Below are 22606 nucleotides of genomic sequence, written 5' to 3'. Positions count from 1 at the left end.
TTTTTTAAAATTTTCTATTTATTATATTAATATATATTCCTATTTTGAAAAGAAAATTTGAAAAATTAAATCGGAGTTATATTTTATTCACTTTGAAATACATGTAATTAGTAATATAATAATAAAAGTCAAGGTTTTAATGTAATATTTGATGAAAATATTGAAAAAACTGATTTAGCAAGCATCTTTATAATTATGAGAATTTTAAAACTAAACCTGGATCTTCATGAGAAAGTAGTGGAATGATTTTGATAGATTATGAAGTGCATCAATAATAATAAGTAATTTAGTTATAAAATTTTAAAAAAGTGGTCCTTTTTAAATCTGGGCTCTTGGCCACTACCCTCTAAATTACCTTCAAACTTAGTGGGTGTTTGTTTAGAACTTATAAGTCTGGTTATGACACTTATTTGTGTTTGTGTAATAAGTTAATAAGTCCTTATAAAAAGCTAGGAATGCTAGCTTTTGTTTCAGAGTTTCTACTTATTTCTCAAACACTTCTACTTATTTCCAAAACACTTTAATCACTTATAAGTCTTATCTTGCTTCTAACTTCTGCTCCACTTTTTTATTTTGAGCAAGAACCACTTATTTTAAACTCACCCAAACGGCCTCTTAATTAACCGACCTGATTAGTGTATTGGTAATCCTGAACCTCGAAACTTCTCTCAAGTAACATGATCCAATTTAGCAGCCATTTCCGCAGTCAAATAATTCTTCCAATCTCCCACTTGGCCACTCCGGTAAAGTGTGTTATTCTTTATACCAAGCCCAGTTGTCCCGCTCTTACTAACCTCAAGATTCTTCATATTATCAAAGCTACACAAACTTATGATTTGATCAAGCAAACCTGATTTTTCTTCTTTTTCGGACAAGGGCTTCCCTAGAAAAAGTGCAAGACGCCTCAACTGAACACGAGGCTCGCATTTCATGTCCTCATACTTTGACAAACAACACCTTATCTGGCCTCTCCAAGCTCTCCTTCCAATATCCCATGATTTGATCCCAGACCGGTCCAGGCTCCATTGAGTCCTCTACTGTATAAATCGAAGACCTTTTCCAAAGAAGTGGAGGACGGATCAACATGCTTGATGACAAAGTGAAAGAAGGAAACAAACGTGTCCTTGATATCCCTGCACAAATACACTATCTTACAATTAAATGACTCATTTTCCTGTATCACAGACTCAGGAAGACTAGCCGCTGGCAAATGACTCCCGAAGATCCTGGTGCTGCTCTCCAAAGAGTTGGATAACGAGTCGTATTCAGAGTGTTCAAGTAGTTCAAGAAAGGGAACAAGCTGATGGGAATAATTTGTTGTTAGCAAGGGGTGGTGAGGATCTTGAGGATGGTGGACTTGGCGGTTGAGTAAAGTATAGACTAAAGCTTTCAACCAGGTGGTGCCAGATTTCGGAGCAGTTGCGAGGAAGACATCGTTTTTGCGAGGTTGAAAATATTTTAGAGACTCGATCGACGATCATGCAATGCACAGCTACTAGAGGCCACCAGAAACCATTGTCATAATAAATGTCGACTCCGAAAGAATCCTTCTGTTTAGGCAATGTGGAAAGCAAGTCGATGAATTTTTGGCTGTAAACGATATCCCCATTTAATGGCTTGAAAGGAGCAGGAGAAAGTTCAAGAGGCTGTGAAGCTTTTGGTTCCATAATTTATGATGTTATTTTAGAAACTGATCAGCATATTGCACCTGTTTATTGATGAAGGCAACGCTCACGTGTTTTCAGAAATTTTATTAAAGAAACTACTTTTATTTTTTTTTTCCCCCAAAATTTTGCTTTTTCTTCAATTTTTTTTATTTTTTATCATATTTTTTTATTTTCAGTTAGTTGATTACAAGTTAAATCTAATTTTTTGATCCCGTTGCATATTTTTGAGTTCAGTGATCCAACTGCAAGTTGGTCATGAGTTCAATGATTTTTTTTGCCTAATAACCAAATGATACATAATTACTCTAAATTGTGTGCATAGGTTACAGTTTATTAGTACCCTCTATTGTCAGATCTTCAAAGTTGAAAATTTTCAGTAAACTATCTAGATAACTTGTGATGGAAAAAGCGTAGTAGCTATATTTCTTTCTGAACTTGCACAAAATATTTCCGTCGTACACTAGTTTGTTGTAGTGAGTTATAATACAGTGACTGTAAAACAACATTTTTATTATATTACAACATTTTTCAGGGACAAAACCTAAATCGAAATTAAGAACAAAATTCAACATGATTTTAATATAAAGGGGAGGAAATACATTATCCAATTATTATCAAGCATAGACAAAATTACACTTCAGAAACACACAAGTGAAGAGAGCACAAAATTCCTTGTCATAAACTATGACAGGAATTACTACATACATACAATAAGTATAAACAACAAAACAGGTGGCATCAGCAGCAGCAGCAGCACACAATGATGATTGAAAATATATCAGAGAGATAATCCAGAAGCACGAAACTTTTCTTGAGTGATCTGATCCAGCTTACCAGCCATCTCCGCAGTCAAATAATTCTTCCAATCTCCAACTTGACCGCTCCGGTAAAATGTGTGATTCTTTATACCAAGCTTAGTTGTATCGCTCTTATTAACCTCAAGATTCCTCATATTATCAAAGCTGCACAAACTTATGATTTGATCAAGCATACCTGAATTTTCTTCCTCTTCGGAGAAGGGCTTTCCCAGAAAAAACGCAAGACGCCTCAACTGAAAATGAGGCTTGGATTTCATGTCTTCGTACCTCATAAACAACACCTTATTTGGCCTCTCCAAGCTTTCCTTCCAATATCCCATGATATGATCCCACACGGGTCCACCCGGACTTACTCCTCTGATGTATAAATCAAAGAGGTTTTCCATACAATTGTTTGATGGCTCTAGATTCTGTTTGAGAAAGTGAAAGGAGGAAACAAAGGTGTCCTTGATGTCCCTGCACAAATACACCATCTTACAATTTAATGACTCACTGTCTTCTATTACGGATTTAGGAAGACTAACTGTTGGCATATGACTTCCGAAGATCCTACTGCTGCTATCAGGAGAGTTGGATACAGAGTTGTATTCGGAACGTTTAAGTAATTCATGAAAAGGAACAAGCTGATGGGGAGTTTGAGTCAGCAAAGGGTGGTAAGGATCTTGAGGATGGTGGATTTCGCGATTAAGCAAAGTATACATGATGCCCTTCAACCATGTAGTGCCGGATTTAGGAGCAGTTACGAGGAACACATCATTCTGCCGAGGTTGAAAATGTTTTCCAGACTCAATCATGCCATGCAAGGGTACTTCAGGAAACCAGAAGCCATTGTATCGAAAAATGTCGGCTCCGAAAGTATTTTTCTCTTTTGGCAAGGTTAAAAGCAAGTCCATAAAATCTTGGCTATAGACGATCTCTTCATCTAATTGCTTAAGAAGAGGAGGAGAAACTTGATGAGGTTTTGAAGTTTTGGGTTATTGCAGTGTTTTTGGGTAAACGACTGCATGCCTATTGCAATACTTATATCGGTTTGGCTAGTGTGTGCCCATGGGCACATGCTAAGCGCGGAAATTTTTATATTTGGGAGATTTTGATTGGTGTGGTTGGTGTATTTGCAGGGGTCCACCATTATCATGAGATAGGAGCCAATCAAAATGATCCAAGCACATAATTTTCCGCGCTTAGCATGCACACCATAGAAAAACCGTACTTATATTATCAACCCGCCAACAAGTGCCCCCGCTTAAAATTATGATGGTGTAAATCTCCCGTAAATTAGCGATCATAATTTTATTCTTTGGAGAACATTCCATTTATTAAGAGTTAACTACGATCATGAAAAAATCTTTAACTAAAATTGAGTATTAAAAATAAAAAATAAAAATAATTGGTTGAAAATATCACATTTGAACCATACTCCCCCGTTGCTATAATTACAATCAAGCTCACGTGGATGATTATATTTGTCAAACCTCTACAAGTATGTAAATTAGCGATCTTAATTTTTTTGGAGAACGTTCCATTTATTAAGATCAAGTTAAAAATGTGGAAAGATTGATTACTCATCATATATTTTATTTATAATAATTTAAAATACTATTTTTAAATTTAATCAATTAATATAATCAATACCATAGAATATAATGGGTTATAGATTGAATAAATATCCTACATGTCTAATTCAACCCATCATTATGGTTATCTTCATCAGAGATCGTTAGGATATGTCCTTGGAGATTCTGATGATGCTTTAAATCGTAGCTGGCCCACACCCGCTTGAAGTAGCATCAGTTGTGTAAATGATGTTCCTTGCCTTTGTTAGTATAATAGTGTCGGTCTGATCTTTATATTTTTGGCCCGAGGCAAAATATTAAATTAGGATATTTTAATAAAAAAATTTATAATATTAATGGAGATCAATCATTTTAATTTTTTATTATTTTAAAGTGTATAGACAAAATATTTTCATATATTATTTTTAAAAATTTTCATTTTATTACATATATACTAAAAATATTGGAATATAAATAATAATTATATTTTTTATATTATAATACATGTAAAAAATCAAATCAAAACAAAAAAATGAATGAAGAGTAAAATACCACACAAGTATCATGCAGGGCGGGTACGTAAACAAAAATCATACGGAATGGTAAAGACAAAATGTTCTTATGGTGTAAGTAATTAATATGAAAGTCAAGGTTTTAACTTAATTTATGACGAAAATATAGGAAAAAATTATAAATTTGTTGAGCATGTATAATAATGAGAATTTTAAAACTTAACCCCGGGTCTTGATATCTTGTGGAGAAAGTAGAGGAATGATTTTGATACATGTGGTGGATTGTGATATGTATCCATAACATTAAAGAGTATTCAATTTAAAATCTTAAAAAAAAAAAGTAATGGGTTCTTTTTTAGAGTCTGTTTTGGAGTGCTGTTAAAATGGTTCTGCTGTCGGAAAAAGTGCGGGTAAGAAAAACGGTGTTGTAGAAATCAGAAAATTGTTGTGCAAAAGCTGGATAGCTGCTTTTAAATTAATCAAACAGTTTTTCAATCTGTTTTTCAGCAAAAAATCGATATAAGTTTAATGAATGAAAATCAAAACTGGGCAATTAAAAAGGGCGGAAGGAGTGCCTTAAGAACCGACCTGATTAGCGTGATCCATAATTCCAAAGTAGACGAAATTCAAGGCCATAACAACGAACACAAAATTATTATAACTACGAGTACAATATTGTTGCGGTTACAACGGTACGCCAATCAATCCACACTCGTCCACGCATATGAATTAGTAATTGTAGAGAACAATTTGAATATACTATCAACAGAATAACTAGAATAAGCAGCAGCATATATAATGACGGCATTTCAGAGAGATAATCCTGAACCTCGAAACTTCTCTCGAGTAATATGATCCAATTTAGCAGCCATTCCCGCAGTCAAATAATTCTTCCAATCTCCGACTTGGCCACTCCGGTAAAAAGTGTTATTCTTTATACCATGCCTAGTTGTCCCGCTCTTACTAACCTCAAGATTCTTCATATGATCGAAGCTACACAAACTTATGATTTGATCGAGCATACCTGAATTTTCTTCCTCTTCGGACAAGGGCTTCCCTAGAAAGAGCGCAAGACGCCTCGCCTGAATACGAGGCTCGCGTTTCATGTCTTCATACTTGATAAACAACACCTTGTCTGGCCTCTCCAAGCTTTCCTTCCAATATCCCATGATTTGATCCCAAACGGGTCCAGCTCCGTTGAGTCCTCTACTGTATAAATCGAAGACCTTTTCCAAAGAAGTGGAGGACGGATCAACATGCTTGATGACAAAGTGAAAGAAGGAAACAAACGTGTCCTTGATATCCCTGCACAAATACACTATCTTACAATTAAATGACTCATTCTCTTCTGTTACGGATTTAGGAAGACTAGCCGCTGGCAAATGGCTCCCGAAGATCCTAGTGCTGCTCTCCGAAGAGTTGGATAAGGTTTCGTATTCAGAGTGCTCAAGTAGTTCAAGAAAAGGAACAAGCTGATGGGGATTTGTTGTTAGCAAGGGGTGGTGAGGATCTTGAGGATGGTGGACTTGGCGGTTGAGTAAAGTATAGACAATAGCTTTCAACCAGGTGGTGCCAGATTTAGGAGCAGTTGCAAGGAAGACATCGTTTTTGCGAGGTTGAAAATAATTTAGAGACTCGATCATGCAATGCACAGCTACTTCAGGCCACCAGAAACCATTGTATTGATAAATGTCGACTCCGAAAGAATCCTTCTCTTTAGGCAATGTCGAAAGCAAGTCGATGAATTCTTGGCTGTAAACGATCTCCCCATTAATTGGCTTGAAAGGAGCAGGATAAGGTTCAAGAGGTTGTGAAACTTTTGGCTCCATCATTATGGTGTTTTTTTTTTTTTTTTTTTTTGAAAATAACTGATTCATTTCAATCAAAACGAAACATCAAAGGAAAGAGCCTCCAACAAACACGTAGGAGGAGACGTGAATACATTATAGGAATTTGCTAAACAAGGGATTCTAGCGACCTCATGTGCTACCCTGTTTGCATTTTTCCGGATAAAAACAACTGAGACCTTAGGCAAGCTAACAAGTAATTGTCTGCAACTCTCAATTACGTCACCAACCTCCAAGTAATTCATGCTTTGACTTTGAATGGCCTTGACCGTAAGCAGCGGCGGATCCAGGGTCCGAGCCAAGTGGGGTCCAATTTTTTTTAAATATGATAGGTAGCAAAATTAATATCTTCAGTCTTGTCTTCATCACTCTGCACCTGTGAGCACAAATGACTTGCTATTATTTTGTGTTTACTTTTCTTGGCCCGGGCTTGAATTTTTTGGCCCCATATCATCTTTATTGGCCCCATTTTATATTACAATTCTGATTTTTTTATACATAAAAAAGTAGGGTTTTTTTTTATAAAAATTCAAGTGGGGTCAGGGGCCCCCACCTGACCCCTGTGTATCCGCCACTGACCGTAAGCTGAGAATCCGACTCCAGTATGATTTCTTCATCCTGCTTTTGCAATTCTTTGATCCACGAGAGAGCTTCCCGGACGCCAACAGCTTCCGCTTCAAATACATCAACCTCACCCAAGAACCTGTAATTCTTTGCTGCCATAAAAACACCTTCACTATTCCTTAATTAACACCATTCCAACGGAGAAAGCATTGGTTCCTGGATAAACAGAAGCATCGACATTCATTTTAAGCACCCCAGCTGCAGGTAGTTGCCACTTTGATCTTGCTTTCCGACTTGCATTGCTATCCTCTACACTCCCTTGGTTATTATTTTCCTGTTTCTTCCTCGCATGTGTCCATTCTGAGAGCATATTAAAGCTGCTGTCCATAGCAAAACTCGGTGTAACTATCTTCCCATCCCATACTTTCTTATTCCTCCAATGCCAGATACCCCATAGTACCACACAGATTTTAGTTTTCTCCTCGTTTGTTGCCGTGCTAAGCTTATGAATTAGCCACTCTGGAGCAAACTCTGTTTGAGTCCAGTCGTACATCAAGCCAACATGATTCCAACAGTCAAGAGCAAAACTGCAATCATAAAATAAATGTAACATATGCTCAATATCAGATGTGCACATAGGACAGGTAATGGGAATTCTAACGCCTCTAGCACTTAGTCTCCTTCGTACTGGAATTGCATTTCGACAGAAACGCTATACAAACACTTTGATTTTGGGAGGTAATTTTAGATGCCAAATATTTTTCCATCCTGTGCAATGTGGAACTACAGTATTGCCAAAGTGAGAGTCATACCAGAAATGATAGGCATGTTTAGCAGTATACACCCCATTGCTCGAATTTGCCCACACCATTCTATCTGCCACCGCATGTTGTGGAATAGACACTTTTATTATTTCATCTGCATCCTCCTTAAGAAAGCAAAATGGACTTATTTATTGGGAATGGGCTTGTTGACTCCCACCGCTCGCGTGTATAACCGTGAGTTTCTCGACGCATCTCGACATTTTATGACTTTAATGGCTTTTAGTGTCATTTTTATGGCTTATTTTATAGTATCATTTTGATGGTCATTGCATTTTAATGTGTCTAACCAAAGGATTTTCCTTTGGTTAGATATTTATTAATAATTCTACATATTATATATATATAAATATATATATATATATATATATATATATATATATATATATATATATATTTCCTCTCTATTTTTTTATATATAAACTCTTTTGTTTTTGTTTTTATTAGATTTTCTTGTATATTAATTTATATTTTGTTTGATTGTTTTTTCTCAGGATACTGTGGAAGCTTGCATGGCTTTCGGTTAGATGATAAACTATCTTGAAAGAAAGAAATCCCGGTTGCGGTTTATTATATTTCGATACAATTCATCTACGATTATGTAGACATAAAAAAAAAAAAAACCAAATATATTCCTTAGAATTGGGATTTATCCATGCAGAGTATTTGAACCATTGTGATCACAACCGTGCAGGTTTGTGGGAAACCAAATAAAAAAATATGTATATTTGGGTCCGTTTGTGGCGAAAACTGCAAAGAATCAATACACCAACTAACAATCATATATGACGATTTGTCGGGAAAAAAAACAATTATATATGATGATTTTACAAAAGGAAAAACGTAAAAGTTTAATTCAGTGCTTTAAAAATATATTATAGAAACTTAATAGAATATGGTCATATGAGACATAATTAAATAAAAATTATTTATATTATAAAATTTCATATTATTTAATAATAGATATTGTATTATTGAGAAAATATAATCAATTATTATAATTAATTTGAACAAAATTAACTTACATATTGTGTATAATTATAATTTAAAAACAATTAAATGAGATCAACGTTACAAAACTCTTAACTAATTTTTTTTATGAAAAATAAAAAAAACTTAGACAAAATATTCAAAAATTTCATCATGGATAGACCCTTGCCGATAAACATTTATATATGTTGAACTCAATACTATATATTATCAAATTAAAATAATATATATTAATTTTTAATAATATATTATTGTTTATAAAATACAGTCAATATTTACAATTCTTACGATTATCACATTTTTTAGCCCTAGATAGAGATTTCTAATTTATAAAAAAGTAATATGCCAACAATTTAAATAAACTAGCTAGGGTACATGTAGTTTTTGCATTATGTTTAAAAATTTTATATACATTTATTTATTCTTAAAAAGCTTACAATTACAAGATTAATATTAGTTTTATATATATTTCTGCTCTATAATTGTAAATACCAGAAAAATTGAAGAAAACTATGACAGCAGTTGAATCAGTTAGGATTAATTATTAAATAACTAAAATTGTTTTTTGTGCTCATCTTATTTCGGCTATGCTTATCTGTTTCGGATATAATCTAAACTATCTTGGCTTATTGACTTTGATCATTAATAAAGAAACCGGAAATATATCCTTTTCTATTATAATGTAGCCAGTATAATGACTCCGAATTCTAGTATAACTCAGCCTTAGGCAGTGATTTTCTTTCTCCTTGTTGTAATCAATCGCAACTATATATATGGAACCTGTATAACTTAACATCGACGATCAAAAACCAGCAAAATACCCGGCATCACCAGCCGACGCAGATTGAAAGCACCCCTATCGATGGAGAAGGAAGAGCAGCAGCAAAAACAACACGCATCGCCATGCATGCAGAAAAGGAGGATTAAAAGGAATACAAAGCCTGAGCTGCCTGAAGATTTAATACATAACGAGATCTTGACTAGACTCCCAGCTAAATATCTTGTGCGAGTCAGCTTAGTTTGTAAATCCTGGAGATCTCTCATCTCTAACTCTAAATTCGTTAACTCGCACCTTACTCGTCTACTCTCCTGCAACTACGACAAGGACGAAGACCTAATGATATATAAGAAAGATACTACAGATCATGGAATATTCATTCTGTCCAATTCCGATGAAATTCACCCCCGTGCAGTGTCCAGAATTTGTGACAGATTGGTTGGTTCCATCAATGGTTTAGTTTGCATGTCTTCCAGATACGGAGAAAAGTTCTGTCTCTGGAACCCTGCTACCGCGCAATTGGTGGAAGTGTATCTTCCATTACAGCATTCTAAGAATTGCAGACACGTTCTTGGAGGATTTACTTGGGATGATCTGCAGAATGATTATAAGGTGATGGTGCTGTGCCATGAAATTTCAAACGAGTCGTCGAGGAAAATCTGTATTTACTCATCTAGTTCTGCTAGTTGGACTGAAGTGGATGTCATTGATCATTTTATGTGGCCTGATGGACCTTTTAATTTCCGTTTCACGGTTCCTAATACCATTGTGAAGGGAATCCCTTACTATTTGCGTCAAGGTGAACTCACCGTGTACAAGTTTGATGTTAACAAGTTTATATATTTGCCTCCTTTAGATTCGAACAAAATTCGCGATAAAGTGTTTACAATTGTCAATGTCAAAAATTGTCTTGTTGGTATGGCGAGGAACTATCAAGATAATTCGGTGGATATCTATTCTTTGGACGACGAATCTCCCGGTGGTGCTTGGAGTAAGATGTACACTACGGAACCTGTAATTCTCCGAAGTTGTGTTCCATCACAGTGTTATAGAAACGGCGGTAAAATTTTAATTGCTAGCTATGCCGTCCCACTGTCTGCCATTAATCGCAAAATAAAAGAAACAACCGAGTTGGCTGAGTTTCACAGGGATTATCATAGTTACAACAGAATATGTTTCAGTTATACGCCTGGTTTGGTTTGTGTCCAAGGAATGAAGTCGATGCTGGAGTTTTTAAGATGTAAAAAGTCACATAGATCAACTTTAAAAATGTCTAGTCCATTCTGTAACTGGTTCAGCAGCTACTCAGATTGTCAATAAAACTACACCCCTAGAACAAGTTTTCAAATGTTACTTACCATTATCGATTGCTTTGTTACTGATTGCTTGCTTGATCGCTTGTTCTTTTTCCTCTCAACGTCATCCATAATTCGCTACGATTGCATCTCCATTATTTACTTGTACAGGCATCCCTTTCATTAAAAGTCAAATAAAGATATGAGCACCATAAAACATGAGCCACCGGCATATTCTTCCTTCCGAACGTTTCCACTGTTAAGTAGTAAACTCTTATTTTCGTATACTGATGATATATAGTTACTTACACTTTAGGAATTTATGACTTCACCCCTTTTATTGTTTTCTTTACCATTTCCATGTACAAGTTGTATGATTTTTCACTGAAGATGCCAATCACAAATTTGCTGTTATGTGTAAGAAAGATTCGTGTTCCTTTTCTTGTTGCTTCAGGCTATCCGCAACATGAGCAATAACTCCAGCTCCAGCATTATAAAACCATTCATTCTTCACCTGCGGTAGAAACAATCACAATTCTGATATATAATCCAGTCATAGCGATCGGGATATGAAAATTTAGTGAACACACACATACATGAATGTTGTTATGGGCAAAGAAAGGCCAAAACGAAGAATGAAAGCTAACATCAACTTTCCTCCATCCCAACTGCTGCAAGCCACGTATCATTTCCTCTGTTAACAAATTTTTACATTCGGAATTGTTATTTGTAATTAAATACCTGAATTAAACTATAAAATAATCTACACTGATCAATAATTGCAACATTTTGGTTACCTTCCACAATTTCATGATACTCAACCGTGTTCTGTGTGCTGGGTGAAATTTGTGCTGCTCCCTTCGCTTTTGCTGCTTCTGGAGGAAATTGCGGACTTTTAGAAGAAACAGGAGGACAATAATCCACATCTACAACATGTTTGTAACCATCCAGAGATCTGAGAGGAGGCTGCCAATTATACAAGTGTCAGGATCTTCACACACACACACAAGCAAACACATATATTGTATGCATGTACAACAGAATCCTCTATACATAACATATTATGTGTATAATATAATCCTATATACATTATATAATCAAACATTGCTTTGTTTAGTTACAATGCAATTCCAGAGTGCAATAAATACAACACTGCAACTTACCATTCAAACAATTTCAAACCTCGAAAGAAGTTAACAGAGAAGAACTTGAAAGAACAAAACAAGTTCAGATTAAATTCTCCCACGTGTTTTCCAGACTTTTAAGAAGAAAAATCATTTACTCTTATATCTTTTCTTATAAACTAGAACGATAAAACCAAAAACATGTTAAACCAAAAAATGTCCATAAACTTAAATTATATTTTAATATATATAATGATTCAGAGCATTAGTCTATATAAATAAGTATTTCTTGCTTAAAACATAAGATACACGGTTTATATACCTTTATATAGATTTGATTTAACAACATAATTATCTAAAAATTAGGAAAAAATATTATTAGTACAATAATGTCTGTGAACAATTTATAATTGATTATTTAAAGGTTGCAACTACTTATATAGGGCAAAGCTCTTGATGCACAACAAAATAAAGGACAAAGCATGCTGCTGGAAATGGATGAAATGTATAAAGGGTGTTGAAATATAGCATAAGATCCGTTTGGGGCCTTCCTCTAACACCTTAAGGTTTTAGATGGACTGGTACTCAACATGGTATCAGAGCGAGGTTTGGCGGAGGTCTCATGTTTCCATCACCCCCAATATTCTCACAATTTAATATGAACACGAAGGCATTAATTGCCCCAAAGATGGGCGCCCGTGATCCACTCTTCGACCCTTCCTCTAACACCTTAAGATGGGGATAGGGGCAGCTGAGATGGGATGGATAATTTTGATATATTATCATAGTTAATTATTTTACTAGTTGGTGCTTCACTTCATTCCGCTTCTTCTCATATATGCAAAGAGGATCCTCAAACGATGTAAAGTAGAATCTTCTCTTCTCTCTACTTCCCTAGAGACCATGATTAGAAGTGTAAACTACATGTTCTTTCTTTTGCTCTCATATTGTGCAGCAACATCTGAATATTGGTATGTAATCCGATTTAAGAGCCTCATATTTGCTACCGGAAAGCAATGCATATGTTTTTCCAATAACTGTTATCTTAAAATTTTCTTTAATTTCTATTTACACTAGATCACAGAAATCATATACTAGCAAAGCAGTCTATATACAGAAAGCATCATATCACCTTCACAAGTTCACTCTCCCTTCTTATGGAAGATGTGCGCCAGCCAACCATATCTACAAAGAGTTAGATGGCCAAACTGAATATTTTCAATGCATAGGTTAATATAGCTCAGAACTAAAGACTTGAGTAAAAGCTCATGTTGGATAAGCATGTGCATTAGGATACGATCATATGTAACATTTGCGTAGATCATCCGACATCTGAATGCACCAAGTGCAGATCTGCAAATCATAGCAAAATAGGCTTCAGATATAGGTACCAAATAAGGCACAAACCTTTTAGATAAAATTAAATTCCGCCCTCCATCCTCCGAAAAGGACGTTGTCTACATATAGATGTCTAGAATAGTCCATAATATAGTGTGTACTCCAAAAAAAGGGTCTACATTGGTCTTCCTAATATGCTTAAATTATACTTTAGATACAAGAAGCTAGTAAAATTATATTTTGTTACTCACATAAAATTTCCTTCTTCAGAGTCTGATGCCATCCTTAGTAAAAGCGGTGGTCTGCTTGGTTTACCATCAGTTAAGAAGAGTTGGCTACCTGTTCGGCCAACAAAAAGACCAGCAACTGGTGCAGCAATTTTTTCCAAGATTGGTACTCCCAGAAGAAATGGAAGCTGAACCATTAAATTGTGAGAATATTAACGTTTATATAGGCTTTATCACTGGAGAATACTGCAAAGTCATCCCTTCACATGAGTATTTCTAATAAAACTCAAGAAGCATGTTACTAATAAACAACTAGATTAGATTGATCAAGAAGACCTCTGGAAATCAGTGCAGGGAATGTTTGACTTGATACTCACATATTGACATTCAATGCTTTCAATAATGCATCCCATTACAAACATTCAGGATAACAAAAAACTTCAAAAAGAGTTGTTTATTAGATATTCCCAGCAATTGTCTTCCAGGTCCATGGTTTTGACTTTTTATAACTTTCTCAACTTGAAAGTATAAAAAATAATGCATCTCAAAAAATCAGTTTTAAAATATTATTAAGCGGTTTGAATTTGGATTGAAAACAAACTCCAAAATGCCGGAAGTTGGTATTAACCTAATTTGTTTTGCAACTGCTCTATTTTTCACTCCGGTAAATCTTTCCATATTAAAAATGGGCATTTAATGGCTCTTTACAAGTGCTTTATGACCAGTAGAGTTGTGGTTTTTATGTGTAACCCAGTTCCCCATTGAGTAGTGTGGGATAATTGGTTACTAAATCATAATCTTTAGAGGCTAGTAGGCTTGCAGACTACTTAAGTTGCTGTTAAATTTTTCGTTAAAAGTCAAAGAACTGAGGGTATAAGAGTTTACACAGGGAATGCCTTATCATCATCATGATGATATGGATTCCTGGCGAATGGAACTGCTGACATATCAATATTGCTGGCAAAGCCAAGTAACCATTCTATATTGAACTCAAAAGAAAAGAAAAGGAGAAGAGAGGACAACTCTACCAGCGAGAACAAACCTGATTCTTTCCTCTCACTCCAAGATGAGGTGTTGCCAAGGTGATAAAATTGATTGGCTTTAGTCCAGCAATCAAACCTCTACCAACAGAGCATTCTGTTTTTGAATTTCCATTGATAGAAGAGGGACTATCAACAGAATGATCAGTACTCGAGATGTCTGGTGTATAAAGAACAGCAACAGCGTATCTTGCAAATAATCCACCAAGGGAATGAGCTAAAAATGAGATCTTTCTAAGGCTTTCTGTCTTTTTCACGATTTGCAAGACCTGTTTGAAAGAAAAATCAGCACAATAATATTGAAGGACGAAATGATTTAGCTAATTTATTTCAAATTTTAAATACTCACTTCATCTGCTAATCTTCTTCCAGCTCCATCAATTCCACCAAATGTCTTTGTGTATGTATTGCATGAGCTTGCTGCACAGATTAATTACCATATTGTTTTGGGTCCTAAGGGACACATAAGGATATAACTTAATTATACACTGAATACTAGTCAAATTCAGCCACGTAATAGACTATTAGAGCATGTCCAATGGTTGTGTTAAAATAGATGGAGCTATTGCTATAATTTAGAACCAAAAGTGATTTTTGGTGATAAAATAGCAACATGTCACCAATAGTTGGTTTCAAATCTTGTTTTAAATTAGCAAACTTTAAATATATCCAACTCTTTAAATAAATTTAACTAACTTCAAGTACCCCACATTTTCAAGTAAAACATTCTTCTCTCTCTCTCTCTCTTTACTTTAGCAATTATAGCTCCATCTATCTTTTCTTCGAAATATAGCACAATTATAGTATTATTCTATTTTGGCACAAGAAATAGAAAACCGTCAGAATGGTAAATTTTGGTTTTTGTGCTATAATAAGTATATTGAACAACATATAATACACCACGGACTTGCCTTTATAAGCCATACAGGCATATAGCCTTAAACCAGAGTAAGTTGAAAAAACACATTTGTAAATAAATCAGTAAAAAAACAATATCAATACCAAATTATAATAACCGACTAAAGGTATAATCTGTAATTTTGTATAATACCCTCATTTTTTGATTACCCCTTCTAATCAAATCCATTAGAATTTTCAACTCATATTATTGTGAACCGTTAGGTATAGTACTAAAAGAAATTCATACAAATGTGAAAATTTTGATTCCCACATATAACACACATAAGGTGGTGACATATCCATAGGAAACTAGTTTCTGGGTAAAGTAAAAACTAGATACTTGAGAAAATTATATGCATGAACATACCATAGATTAAAAAATTTCTTCCTAAACGCCTTTTCAATTCCGCTTCTACATATGTCCAGTCACTTGGGCTGCATCACTAGGAGGTTTAGCCAAATCAATAATAATAGTGTACAAGGATGACAAACACAGCTACCAGATTCAAAGCTAATTTTCATGTAATAACAAATATTTTGATCTGGAAACAAGGAAAATTACTCATTTGACCCTGTCTGTGGACAACTTTTCCTGATATTCAGTTAGTATATCGTTTTCTGTTGAAATCCCCTTAATCAGAAAAAACTAAAAGGTATTAATTTTTACTGATGTGGCAGCTTTGCCGGATCTGGCGTGGCAATACTGGCGGTTTGTATAAACATGTACCTCGCCAAGATGCCATGAACAAGGACGAGAAGATGATCAGGTTCATCATTCAGATGATTAAAGCCTTGTGGTGACACAACAGGTCCTTGACTCATAGTCATAGCTTGAGCACTTGAGCCTTGTTGTTTCAAGAATATTGTTATGCCTGCAAACTTCAAGTTAGACCCTCAAATTTAATGAATGAACAGAGTGGATTGCTCAATTACACATTGGCAGTCAGAAAACATAATTCAAAAAGACCAGAAATTAGTTTACAAGCAAGACAAAGTATGTTTAGGACATAAATTTACTTCTGAATGGGTCTTGGAGGGAAGATACCATAAACTCAAGCTCTGACATCAACCATTTAGCTTTAACAATTGCAAGAAAGTGTAATATATTGTAGTAATAGTACAGTCATTGAGGATTTGATTATTTACGATCCAAGTTCATGTATAATTAGCACAACCTTAAGGTTTATTATCCATTTTACTTTGAGATGTTCTTGTAGCTCTGACTTTAAAGCTTCATTTAATATGTCTTAGAACTATTGAATTCTAATTAGTCTTGGCTGGGAAAGAAAGCAGGCAAATATCTTTCCACTATAATGAAGCAAGACCAACCGTGAAGCATGAATTCCTCAACTAACTAGTAGAAGTAAGCACACATTTGTAGCTTTAGGCAGAATATATAAATACATATAAGAATGACAAGATAATTCTATAGATACGCTCCTTTGTTTCCTGACACCAGAATCCTGATATTGACTCCAACAACAATCTTGTATTCATTCCTCATTCTTATTATAATAATATATTTGAACTAGTAAAGGGGGAATATCGGGGACAAAAAAATGTAGGAAGTATAAAATAGTGGGGACCAAGAGTGTACAAAGGGAGGGAAATGAATTTTTATTCTAGAATATGAAATAGGGGATGACTAGTGGTTACCTAAAAATAAGGGATGACTAGTGGTTACCTAAAAATTGGGAATGGCTAGTGATTTAGAGAATCACTAGAATACTGTTGGGGGCGCATTTTAAGTCACATTCCCTATTTTTGAGCATCGGAGCTCATTTGGGGAAATTGTTGAACGTGCTCTTGTATACTCACGCTGTCACACACATATTTGCATCCATTAAAGGATCTCCAAGAGTGTCCTAGTGAGGTTCCCTAAATATAATATAAGCAATTCAATTTCTAAGAAGTGAGGACTCTCTGTTGAATGACAACTCCGACAATAATCTCTATTGTGTTCCCTATTATTATTATAATATCAAATTCAAAATCTATTAGCAAAAGGATAATGTAAAAAAATTTGGGAAAGAGTGTGAAAAAGGTTGGAAGTGAATATTTAATCATTAAAAACAAAATGAGGAATGGTTAGCCATTAACTATTTGTGAGGAGTGAAGGGATTTTTGTAGTATATTCCTCAAAATTATAGTTTAGGGCATCATATAGCTAATCTCTTGAAGATGCTCTTAAGACTCAATCCTATAATCTTTATTGTCAATGGACAGGGGATATACAATAATCTAAGATTTGCCTATCATTTCTCTTCATTTGGAGATTCTCAATAGGTCGTCGGCAATAGAAACCTTTCTTTTTACCTCCAGAATGCTTCCTGTCCAGATGCACTCAAGGCAAGGTCCATTCGGATCTATCTATACAGATAGATAATGGCAATTCCCCCTCTGCACCAGGGCACCGATAAAAGAGTAGAATCGGCGGGCTACTGATGGGACTGACTAAGTTCTGAGCTTACTGGAGAGGTTGTAAACCTAATTACTGCAATCCTCCCCAACATAATCTCGAAATTACCAAGCTCCTTGGCTTAAACCTCTAGCAGTTTTCACCACTCTATACCTTTTACAACTACCAGCACTCTATCTCCTTGGCAACCTAAATAAACTTCTACATCTTTAAAAGACAAAATCATCTTCGATTATTACTCTAACTTTGCCTTCTTTCTTTATTATTTTTCCATTTATATTGTGTACTATATTTGAAGCACTGATATTAATTCAATCATGTTAATTTTCACAACTAATCGACCAAATTTATGAATCAGATAACTAAATTTAAGCTGATAAATAACAAAAAGAAAAACGACCTGAAATTTTGGAGAAATTCCAGCTCAACGAGCGATGATTATTATGAAGCCACGACGAAGACGATGAAGGCGATGATGAAGAATTCGAAAGATGTGGAGCTCTGAGATCAAATTGTGCAGAACAGTGAAGCAACGAAGGCGCGGATGATGCCATGTACATATATATATTTATATTGATACAAGCTGTATTGTAAATTTGTAATCTATATATAGTAAACCAGGGAGAGATGTGATGATTTATATTTGAGCTGGAGTAGTAGCTAAGCATAAATCGTCATACTGCGGATTCTATATGTAGAAATGGAGCAACGTATGTGCAATTTGCTCTTTGGAATTTTGTGTTGTATGTGTTACGGGAGGAGCGTGGATTGAGTTCCGTTAAGATGTTCAATTATAGTACTACCGCGTAGCCTGTATATTGTGCCAGAGATGTACAGCTGTTATGAAATTTTGACAGAAAACACGTGTCATCCCAATTTTATGCTACCTTTAATCGTGAAAATCTAATATACTCCCCGTCCCCTTTTACATATCTATTTTGCTTTTCGAAAAGTCAAATTTATTATTTTTTAACTAAACATTATAGATAATCCATTCATTATTTTTAAATCTGAAAGTTGCATATTAAAATAGACCAAAAATACTTTCGAGAGGTATAATTTTTATTATTTTTCACGATTATATGATATATGTAAATTTCAGTCAAAATATAGTTAATTTGAATAGTCAGCAGTCAAATTGGACAAATAAGAGGGACGGAGGAGTAATAAAAAGCAAACTTCAATTACATTATCTATACCATATACCATGTCCTAAACTAAAAATATAAAGGATATGGACAAAAATCCACCTGAGCAGAATCAAATATAATATAGTAATTACGTATATTATATAATTATTCAACACAAAATATAAATTTTTTAAATTGTAAAAATAAATTTTGTTTTGTATTTAAAAATTACAAGAATTATCACAAAAATGCTTCAGAAAAACTATTGTTAAATTTATAAAATAATTTGTCTTATATGTTTTTAATAATAAAAAATAAAAAAATATAAATATTATATACCAAAATATAGTAGTTACATGAATATATTATATATTTATTCAACACAGAATATAGTAATTACATGAATATATTATATAATTATTCAACACCAAATATAAAGTTTTTTAAGCTATATAGATTAATTTAGATTTATATTTAACAATTACAAGAATTATCACATAAATGTTTTGATAAAATTATTGTTAAATATATAAAATAATTTGTCTTATAAATTTTTAATAATAAAATATAAAACTAAATGTGATATACCAAACCAGAATTAAAGTAAATAAATTTTATCTAGTATCAATATAGGATCCAAAAATTTAGTACTAAAGTTGGGATACTTTAATTGCATATTTCCATTTTTCTATTAGGTTTGTCTATTTTGTCCATGACACATGCTAAACATTGAATTTTATATTGAATATACAAGGTCCAAGGCCCATCATTATAAAGAAAGAATTAGAAGGCAATAAAAATCTCTCAAACTTAAAATTTTTATTGCAATATAATAAAATTGGTTAATGATTTGAAACAAACCGACTAAAAAACGCTATTAGTACAAAATTTTTACGTTGGTTAATCTTATGATTCATATCGATTTACATGATAATCTAAGTAATATTTTGAGTTTAATTTTTTACCGTTCCCTGTTTGCTACTATCAGAAAACCTTATCTACACGACAATACCCGCTAAACAACGCCAAAAATAAAATAAAATCATTTAAAAGGGGGAAATTAAATGTACACAATTGTACAGCGGATATTTACAGCCAACAAATCGTGAGCGTTGGTTGGTTGAGATCGACGGTGTTGGGAGCGTACGTCAGTGACTTAAAGTCACTGATACCGTGACTTAAAGTCACTGATGTACGCTATATAATCTTTTTTCCTACTATACCCTTTCCGCATTAATAACATCCTTTCCGCATTAATAACATCAGTGATATAAAGTCACTGATGGTGCACACTTTAATAATACCAGTGAGTTAAAGTCCCTGATGGTATACACATAAATAGCATTATTGATAAAATCTGGATGATCCAACCGTACGGATGTGTAGATTTTTATATTTTGATGATATGAAAAAAGTTTCATTAAATTTTTTTTTATTTGGAGTGAGATTTTATCAGTCAACTAGTGGTTTGACTTGTACTGCTAACTAGTGTTCTATCATGTATTACTGCTTACATTTTTTAAAAAATAGTTCTGGATGATCCAACCGTACGGATGTGGAGATTTATATATTTTTATGATATGAAAAAAGTTTCATTAAAAAATAATTTTATTTGGATGGAGAGTTTAACAGTCAACTAGTGGTTTGACTTGTACTACTAACTAGTGTTCTATCATGTATTACTGCTTACATTTTTTAAAAAATATTTATAGATGATCCAACCGTACAGATGTGGAGATTTTTATATTTTGATGATATGAAAAAAGTTTCATTAAAAACTAATTTTATTTGGAGTGAGATTTTATCAGTCAACTAGTGGTTTGACTTGTACTACTAACTAGTGTTCTATCATGTATTACTGCTTACATTTTTTAAAAAATATTTCTGGATGATCCAACCGTACGGATGTGGAGATTTTTATATTTTGATGATATGAATAATGTTTCATTAAAAACTAATTTTATTTGGAGTGAGATTTTATCAGTCAACTAGTGGTTTGACTTGTACTCCTAACTAGTGTTCTATCATGTATTACTGCTTACATTTTTTAAAAATTATTTCTGGATGATCCAACCGTACGGATGTGGGAATTTTTATATTTTGATGATATGAAAAAAGTTTCATTAAAAAATAATTTTATTTGGAGTGAGATTTTATCAGTCAACTAGTGGTTTGACTTGTACTTCTAACTAGTATTCTATCATGTATTACTGCTTACATTTTTAAAAAAATATTTATTGATGATCCAACCGTACGGATGTGGAGATTTATATATTTTGATGATATGAAAAAAATTTCATTAAAAAATAATTTTATTTGGAGTGAGATTTTAACAGTCAACTAGTGGTTTGACTTGTACCACTAACTACTATTCTATCTTGTATTACTGCTTACATTTTTTTAAAAATATTTATGGATGATCCAACCGTACGGATGTGGAGACTTATATATTTTGATGATATGAAAAAAGTTTCATTAAAAAATAATTTTATTTGGAGTGAGATTTTATCAGTCAACTACTGGTTTGACTTGTACTTCTAACTAGTGTTCTATCATGTATTACTGCTTACATTTTTAAAAAAATATTTATGGATGATCCAACCGTACGGATGTGGAGATTAATATATTCTGATGATATGAAAAAAATTTCATTAAAAAATAATTTTATTTGGAGTGAGATTTTATCAGTCAACTAGTGGTTTGACTTGTACCACTAACTAGTGTTCTATCTTGTATTACTGCTTACATTTTTTTAAAAATATTTATGGATGATCCAACCGTACGGATGTGGAGACTTATATATTTTGATGATATGAAAAAAGTTTCATTAAAAAATAATTTTATTTGGAGTGAGATTTTATCAGTCAACTAGTGGTTTGACTTGTACTGCTAACTAGTGTTCTATCATGTATTACTGCTTACATTTTTTAAAAAATAGTTCTGGATGATCCAACCGTACGGATGTGGAGATTTATATATTTTTATGATATGAAAAAAGTTTCATTAAAAAATAATTTTATTTGGATGGAGAGTTTAACAGTCAACTAGTAGTTTGACTTGTACTACTAACTAGTGTTCTATCATGTATTACTGCTTACATTTTTTAAAAAATATTTATAGATGATCCAACCGTACAAATGTGGAGATTTTTATATTTTGATGATATGAAAAAAGTTTCATTAAAAACTAATTTTATTTGGAGTGAGATTTTATCAGTCAACTAGTGGTTTGACTTGTACTACTAACTAGTGTTCTATCATGTATTACTGCTTACATTTTTAAAAAAATATTTCTGGATAATCCAACCGTACGGATGTGGGCATTTTTATATTTTGATGATATGAAAAAAGTTTCATTAAAAAATAATTTTATTTGGAGTGAGATTTTATCAGTCAACTAGTGGTTTGACTTGTACTGCCAACTAGTGTTATATCATGTATTACTGCTTACATTTTGTAAAAAACATTCTGGATGATTCAACCGTACGGATGTGGAGATTTATATATTTTGATGATATGGCAAAAGTTTCATTAAAAACTAATTTTATTTGGAGTGAGATTTTATCAGTCAACTAGTGGTTTGA

The 22606-nt window shown here is 33.5% G+C and overlaps 5 protein-coding genes across 9 annotated transcripts; 1 reads left to right on the top strand and 4 right to left on the bottom strand.

Annotated features, from left to right (window-relative positions):
• Positions 1–936: 936 nt before the first annotated feature.
• LOC108208943 (cytosolic sulfotransferase 5) lies at positions 937–3378 on the bottom strand. The gene is made up of 2 exons (XM_017379582.2): positions 2502–3378; positions 937–1133 (listed from the first exon to the last, which is right to left on the bottom strand). Exons 1-2 carry the CDS (start codon positions 3376–3378, stop codon positions 937–939), a joined length of 1074 nt encoding a protein of 357 aa, XP_017235071.2.
• A 1797-nt stretch (positions 3379–5175) lies between these two features.
• On the bottom strand, positions 5176–6652 carry LOC108208942 (cytosolic sulfotransferase 6). Its single transcript, XM_017379581.2, has one exon. The coding sequence runs from the start codon at positions 6425–6427 to the stop codon at positions 5360–5362; it is 1068 nt and encodes a 355-aa protein (XP_017235070.2). The 5' UTR covers positions 6428–6652; the 3' UTR covers positions 5176–5359.
• LOC135150839 (uncharacterized) lies at positions 5176–7951 on the bottom strand. The gene is made up of 2 exons (XM_064088230.1): positions 7774–7951; positions 5176–7548 (listed from the first exon to the last, which is right to left on the bottom strand). Exons 1-2 carry the CDS (start codon positions 7830–7832, stop codon positions 7134–7136), a joined length of 474 nt encoding a protein of 157 aa, XP_063944300.1. The 5' UTR covers positions 7833–7951; the 3' UTR covers positions 5176–7133.
• A 1520-nt stretch (positions 7952–9471) lies between these two features.
• LOC108207777 (putative F-box protein At3g17490) lies at positions 9472–10870 on the top strand. Its single transcript, XM_017378207.2, has one exon. It carries the CDS (start codon positions 9635–9637, stop codon positions 10868–10870), a length of 1236 nt encoding a protein of 411 aa, XP_017233696.1. The 5' UTR covers positions 9472–9634.
• On the bottom strand, positions 10480–18681 carry LOC108208941 (putative lipase YDR444W). Of its 5 annotated transcripts, XR_010289230.1 has the most exons (13): positions 18294–18680; positions 16202–16346; positions 15842–15909; positions 14924–14994; positions 14577–14843; positions 13559–13722; positions 13267–13322; positions 13102–13154; positions 11643–11811; positions 11442–11539; positions 11155–11359; positions 10909–11022; positions 10480–10646 (listed from the first exon to the last, which is right to left on the bottom strand). XR_010289230.1 is itself a non-coding variant. In XM_064088229.1 (12 exons), exons 1-11 carry the CDS (start codon positions 18559–18561, stop codon positions 11243–11245), a joined length of 1476 nt encoding a protein of 491 aa, XP_063944299.1. In that variant the 5' UTR covers positions 18562–18681; the 3' UTR covers positions 10790–11101; positions 11199–11242. The 5 variants fall into 5 exon arrangements, 3 of the variants coding, with proteins under 3 accessions (XP_063944299.1, XP_017235067.1, XP_017235069.1); XR_001804460.2 differs by lacking the exon at positions 10480–10646 and having other exon boundaries at positions 10790–11022; XM_064088229.1 differs by lacking the exon at positions 10480–10646 and having other exon boundaries at positions 10790–11101; positions 11199–11359; positions 18294–18681.
• Positions 18682–22606: the final 3925 nt, after the last annotated feature.

This window comes from Daucus carota, chromosome 2 (assembly GCF_001625215.2).
Source record: "Daucus carota subsp. sativus chromosome 2, DH1 v3.0, whole genome shotgun sequence".
Classification (NCBI taxonomy): Eukaryota; Viridiplantae; Streptophyta; class Magnoliopsida; order Apiales; family Apiaceae; genus Daucus; species Daucus carota.
The sequence above is the reverse complement of the archived record's forward strand: the minus strand, read 5'-3'. Positions and strand labels throughout refer to the sequence as shown.